Raw genomic sequence first — 6,420 nt, 5'->3', positions numbered from 1 at the left:
ACAAATGCTCCCTCTACTGGTCAGAAATGCCGTACATGATGAGCTTCTACACCTGCATTGCTTGCTGTTTTGGGGGTTTTAGGCTGGTTCTTCTGTACAGCACTTTGTGACATCGGCTGATGTAAAAAAGGGCTTTATGAATACATTTGATTGATATACCAGCAGCTGTGACACGAACGTCTGTTCAGGTGACATTGATAGACATCGAGAGAATCAATTTAGTTAATCAATTAAATGTTTAGTTCTTGTTAAGAAACGCTGTATCAAGAAGTATCCTTTCAGACTGATACAACGGTTAAATATTACAGACAATTCTACAATGTTTGTTGTTGTTGCCATAACAATACTGAAACTATAACACATACAACAACTTGTATAGAAAGGACTTTTGTAGGCACATTAGACGTTCTAATATAAAAGGTCAGTTAGAATCAGTTAAAGTGTCTAAGGGACGTCTGCGATCTTCACATTCCTTCTAGTGCCGGCAGGAGGAGCACAAACCATTCCCTCTCATTCTATCTTTTTTTTTTCTTTCTCTTCATTCCACACCTCTCTCTCTTTGGGTATTTCTCCTTCGCCAGTCGGATGAAATCCTCTGCACTATCCAGGAGCACCAAGCGATCCTGGTAGAGGATGAGAGGAGAGGAGAGGAGAGGAGAGGAGAGGAGAGAGGAGAGGAGAGGAGGAGAGGAGAGGAGAGGAGAGGGAGGAGAGGAGAGGAGAGGAGAGGAGAGGAGAGAGAAAACAACAAGTAGATATTAGTAGCTTGAACATTTCTCCCCTTCAAATCAAATTTTATTTGTCACATACACATGGTTCATTATAGGTGTGTGTGTGTGTGTGTTAGTGTGTGTGTGTGTGTATGCGCATGTGTGTAGCAGTAGGGCAGCAGTACCATAACAAAGAGGTATCTGTCTGTGCTAGCCACTCCTCGTGGGAACAAACTAGAGTGGTCCAGAGTGGTCTGTAACAGTTGTCTGGCTCTGTTCAGGTTATCAGATTCACTCAGAGTTGTCTGTAACAGCTGTCTGTTCACCGTCAGGAGAGAGTCAACCTCATGCTGGTAGCCTACAGGGGACACAAGCACCAGAACAAACAGTCAGCCCGGAGACGCCACATAGAATCAACAATTAGAATGTTCAACTCAATAATCCTCTAAACTAAAATATTGGGTTCAGGGGGTTTGAAAACGGCATATGAACTGGGAAATCGACACAGTACACAACACAAGCATGGGCAAACTCTTCAGAATGTTAATACACATCTGTGTCAAATGGAGACTGATTTCGCACAGTGCACTGTTGTTGTGTTTTGTTGTGTGTCTTCACCTCCTTTACTTTTTTCCCACATCTTTGTTGTGTCGGATTCACATAGATTTTATTGTCTTTTTTTTTTTGTCAACAATCTACACAAAATACTCAAAGCGGAAGAAAACTATAACATTTAAAAAATATATATATATATATGTTAAAAATTAAGCACTAATAAATGTATATCTTGATTAGGTAAGTATTCAACCCCTTGAGTCATTACATGTTAGAATCACCTTTGGCAGCGATTACAGCTGTTGAGTCTTTCTGGGTAAGTCTCCAAGAGCTTTCCACACCTGGATTGGGCAACATTTGCCCATTATTCTTTTATAAATTCTTCAAGCTCTGTCAAATTGGTCGTTGATCATTGCTAGATGGTTATTTTCAGGCCTTGCCATAGATATTAAAGTAGATTTAAATCCAAACTGTAACTCGGTCATTCAGGAACATTCACTGTTTTCTTGGTAAGAAACTCCAGTATAGATTTGGCCTCGTATTTCAGGTTATTGTTCTCATGAAAGGTAAATTAATCTCCCTGAAAGCAGACTGAAGCAGATTTTCCTCTAGGATTTTGCCTGTGTTTAGCCCCATTCTGTTTATTTTTTATCCTGAAAAACTCCCTAGTCCTTAACGATTACAAGCAGACCCATAACATGATGCAGCCACCAATATGCTTGAGAAAATATGGAGAGTGGTACTCAGTAATGTGTTGTTGTATTGGATTTGCCCCAAACATAACACCTTGTATTCAGGACAAAAAGTGAATTGCTTTGCCACATTCTTTGCTTTTATATTTGTATTCTGTACAGGGTTCCTTCTTTTCACTCTGTCAGTTAGGTTAGTATTGTGGAGTAACTACAATGTTGATGATCCATACTCAGTTTTCTCCTATTAAAGCCATTAAACTCTGTAACTGTTTTAATGTCACCATTGGCCTCATCCTTCCTCTCCGGCAACTGAGTTAGAAAGGACACCTGTATCTTTGTAGTGACTGGGTGTATTGATACACCATCCAAAGTGTAATTAATAACTTAACCATGCTCATAAGGGATATTCAATGTCTGCTTTTTATTTTATTTTACCAATTTGTGCCCTTCTTTGCATTGGAAAACCTCCCTGGTCTTTGTGGTTGAATCTATATTTGAAATGTACTGCTCGACTAGGGGACCTTACAGATAGTTGTATATGTGGGGTACAGAGATGATGTAGTCATTCAAAAATCATGTTAAACACTATTATTGCACACAGAGTGAGTCCATGCAACTTATTATGTGACGTGTGAAGCACATTTTTACTACTAAACATATTTAGGCTCCTTGTCATAACAAAGGGGCTGAATACTTATTGACTCAAGACATTTCAGTTTTTCATTTTTAATTCATTTGTAAAGAAAATTCTAAAAACATAATTCCACTTTGACATTATGGGGTATTGTGTTTAGGCCAGTAACCAAAAATCTCAATTTCATCTATTTTAAATTCAGGAACCTCTACAGGATTGGTGGGTCACCCGCGGGACGGTTGAGCTAACGTAGGCTAATGTGATTAGCATGAGGTTGTAAGTAACAAGAACATTTCCCAGGACATAGACATATCTGATATTGGAAGAAAGCTTAAATTTTTGTTAATCTAACTGCACTGTCCATTTTACAGTAGCCATTACAGTGAGGGAATATCATGCTATTGTTTGAGGAGAGTGCAGTTATGAACTTGAAAAGTTATTAATAAACCAATTATTCACATTTGGGCAGTCTTGATACAAAATTTTGAACAGAAATGCAATGGCTCATTGGATCAGTCTAAAACTTTGCACATACACTGCTGCTATCTAGTGGCCAAAATCTAAATTGTGCCTGGGCTGGAATAATACATTATGGCCTTTCTCTTGCATTTCAAAGACGATGGTAGAAAAAAATACAAAATAACGGTTGTTTTGTATCTTTGTATTATCTTTTACCAGATCTAATGTGTTATATTTTCCTACATTAATTTCACTTTTAATTTGAAAGTGTTTCCTTTCAAATGGTATCAAAAACATGCATATCCTTGCTTCGGGGCCTGAGCTACAGGCAGTTAGATTTGGGTATGACATTTTAAGCGAAAATTTAAAAAAAAGGGTCCGTTCCTTAAGAGGTTTTAACACAACAAAATGTGGGGAAAAATCAAGATGTGTGAATACTTTCTGAAGGCCATGTACATAGAGAGCAGCAGGAAGGAAAAGGTTCAGGAATAAAAGGTTGAGATATGAAGAGAGGAGATTATCTCTACAAACTTGATCTGACCTAGCTGTGTTAGAATCTGAAGAGAGGAGATTATCTCTACAAACTTTATTGTACTAGTGTGTTAGAATCTTGAAGAGGGAGATTATCTCTACAAACTTGATCTGACCTAGCGTGTGTTAGAATCTGAAGAGAGGAGATTATCTCTACAAACTTTATCTGACCTAGCTGTGTTAGAATCTGAAGAGAGGAGATTATCTCTACAAACTTGAGATCTGACCTAGCTGTGTTAGAATCTGAAGAGAGGAGATTATCTCTACAAACTTGATCTGACACTAGCTGTGTTAGAATCTGAAGAGGGATTATCTCTACAAACTTGATCTGACCTAGCTGTGTTAGAACTTGAAGAGAGGAGATTATCTCTACAAACTTGATCTGACCTAGCTGTGTTAGAATCTGAAGAGAGGAGATTATCTCTACAAAACTTGATCTGACCTAGCTGTGTTAGAATCTGAAGAGAGAGATTATCTTTCTATACAAATTTATATGATACGCTGTGTTAGAATCTGAAGAGAGGAGATTATCTCTACAAACTTGATCTGACCTAGCTGTGTTAGAATCTTCTTCCATCGGCTGCTGATCTCTCGTTTGGTGTACCTCAGACTATGGATGTCATAGTTGAGCTTCTCCCACTCCTGATAAACAAACACACACACATAAACACACATAAACACACACACACACACATTAAACACAGAAACAGCCCAGATAGCACACATGCATTTCACCGACGTCGAGAGGGCGGCTATGAGTGTGGGAAGATAAAATGCAGGCGCGCTGCACCGTCACACGGCCGCTCAGCATCACAGAATCGGCCGTAGATCGTGTCGACTTTGAAATTGTGTGTCACAATGCTTGAATATATCTGCCTTCTCTCAAACATTTTCAGGTCATGGTTGGGCAATCATTTTTAAATCAGAGATATGTATAAGGCTTATAGGCATAAATAAATGAATAAAAGCGCATTTTCTGTTTACAGTAATTATTTTCACCACATGGACAATTTAAGATCTAAATACATTTTTTGGGGCATTTTAATGAAAAAAACATGAAACTGATGAGACATAAACATAAATGTTTTATTATTGCCAGTATAATTTAGCTTATAATCATTCTTATATTTTCCATTCAAATTCGATGTTTACACTCATTTGGTAAAGGTAATTAAAATCGTGTAGTGAAACAGTATTCGCTGTTGGATCCGACCTCAAATAAAAAGGTATTTTTTTAAATATCGTCTGTAGAGCAGCTAGGTAGCAGCTTTGACACGCACCGTCCAAACAGCGACTGAAGGGCGAATGCGATCTAATATCGACGTCTTGGCGACATCTTGCCAATGTGTAAATGCTCTCTGTTCTACATGTATGATGTATGCATCGGGGGCCGACGTCGACGAGGTGTCGGGTGTGCTGTCTGAGGCAGAGCTAAAGTTGTTGTTACTAGTTAACCTGCTGGCTGATATCTCAGTCCCAAGGCATCGCTAAAACAATGAGTCACGGTCCTGTGCTGTTATTCTCAACACAGTGCCCGTTGTGTCCACCGCGGCAACAATGCTGACCTGACCACGCTATTTAATATGTCGATTATCCTTTCACTACAGGAATCTGTGCACTGATCGTTTCTAGAGATCACATGTCACAGGAGATTGTTCATTGGCCTTATTTGTGTGGCTTTTACAGAGTAAGAAAAATACACAAATATATCAATATATCACACAAGAAAAGAAAGTTAAAAACAACAGAGACGGGATTAATAATTTACAAAAATAGACAAACAGATGCATAAAGACGTCAAACAAACAAACAGACAAAACAACAAAAATAAATAAAAATACCATTAATCCGTATACAGATCATAGACACACAACAAGCCTCAGACTCAGGGCCGGTCCGCTCATCAGGCAGACTGAGAAGGGCGGCATTTTCTGAGCTAAACTGACCAAGTCTCCAACAACACATAAAACCTCATTTATCTACCCCCAAAACGAATGACACGTCTCTCAACCAGTGGCATGTGGGCTTTTTTGCCGCCCTGTGATAAGCAATGCCCACTTTGTCAAAAGCAGGGACACTAAATATTTAAGATGGACCCCTTCTAGGCCTTGGCATTCATAAAATTCCATGGAAAGCTACACCCCAGTATGCACGGACCGACGACGACGTCTTCTGGACGTCTTTTTTTGGACCTGTCTAGATCGGCGGCGATCTTTTTGGGGTGTTTTATAAACGGTGGGCCTACCAAATAGATGGGCATTCCTAAAAATGTCATTTCAGGCCACACTGTAGGCTACACCCCAGTAAGCACGGACAGACGCATATGCCTTCTGGACGTCTTTTTTTGGTCTTGATTTCCACGTCCACGGACGTTGGTTTTGGACCCTTTTGGCCAAATCTGAACCAATCATACTATGTTTGGTTCAGATTTGGTCCGGTCTGGACCAGCTTTGATTTGACCCAAACATAGACGTGAGTTGGCAAGACAGCAGAAAGAGATCTGAGACGCGGCTAGGCCATTACTGAGACGAACTCAACTTGGTAAGATGGTCCCCTTTCTAGGCCTTGGTAAACTCCAATATTGTGCCCTACATGTAGCCTCCATGAGTGTCATAAATACCCTATATGAAAGAACTCTGTGTTCGACATCTCTGATTGAATGATTTAATTGAGGTGAGTCAGTGTAATCATGATGCTGCCCTGAGAGTGAGAAATGTACAGAGAAGACCCAACTGAGTGTGTGCTCATGCACATGTGGACTTCTCTAACTCAGAGGGCTTATTGTTCCTAATCCCCAGCCTGGACTCCGTGGGATTCTAATCCCCAGCCTGGACTCCGT

General features: G+C 39.8%; 1 protein-coding gene across 1 annotated transcript in view; it reads right to left on the bottom strand.

Annotated features, from left to right (window-relative positions):
• Positions 1-217: 217 nt before the first annotated feature.
• Positions 218-6,420, bottom strand: part of LOC112070763 (melanoregulin-like) — a 14,887-nt gene continuing 8,684 nt past the window's right edge. The window contains exons 3-5 of the mRNA XM_024138212.2: positions 4,133-4,223; positions 896-1,068; positions 218-623 (exon numbers count right to left, since the gene is read on the bottom strand). Of these exons, the coding sequence (XP_023993980.1) occupies positions 516-623; positions 896-1,068; positions 4,133-4,223 (372 nt within the window). The 3' untranslated portion in view covers positions 218-515. The remainder of the gene's footprint in view (positions 624-895; positions 1,069-4,132; positions 4,224-6,420) is intronic.

Source organism: Salvelinus sp. IW2-2015, unplaced genomic scaffold (assembly GCF_002910315.2).
Source record: "Salvelinus sp. IW2-2015 unplaced genomic scaffold, ASM291031v2 Un_scaffold1418, whole genome shotgun sequence".
In the NCBI taxonomy this organism is placed as follows: domain Eukaryota; kingdom Metazoa; phylum Chordata; class Actinopteri; order Salmoniformes; family Salmonidae; genus Salvelinus; species Salvelinus sp. IW2-2015.
Note: the sequence above shows the minus strand (reverse complement) of the source record. Positions and strands in the feature narration are given on the sequence as shown.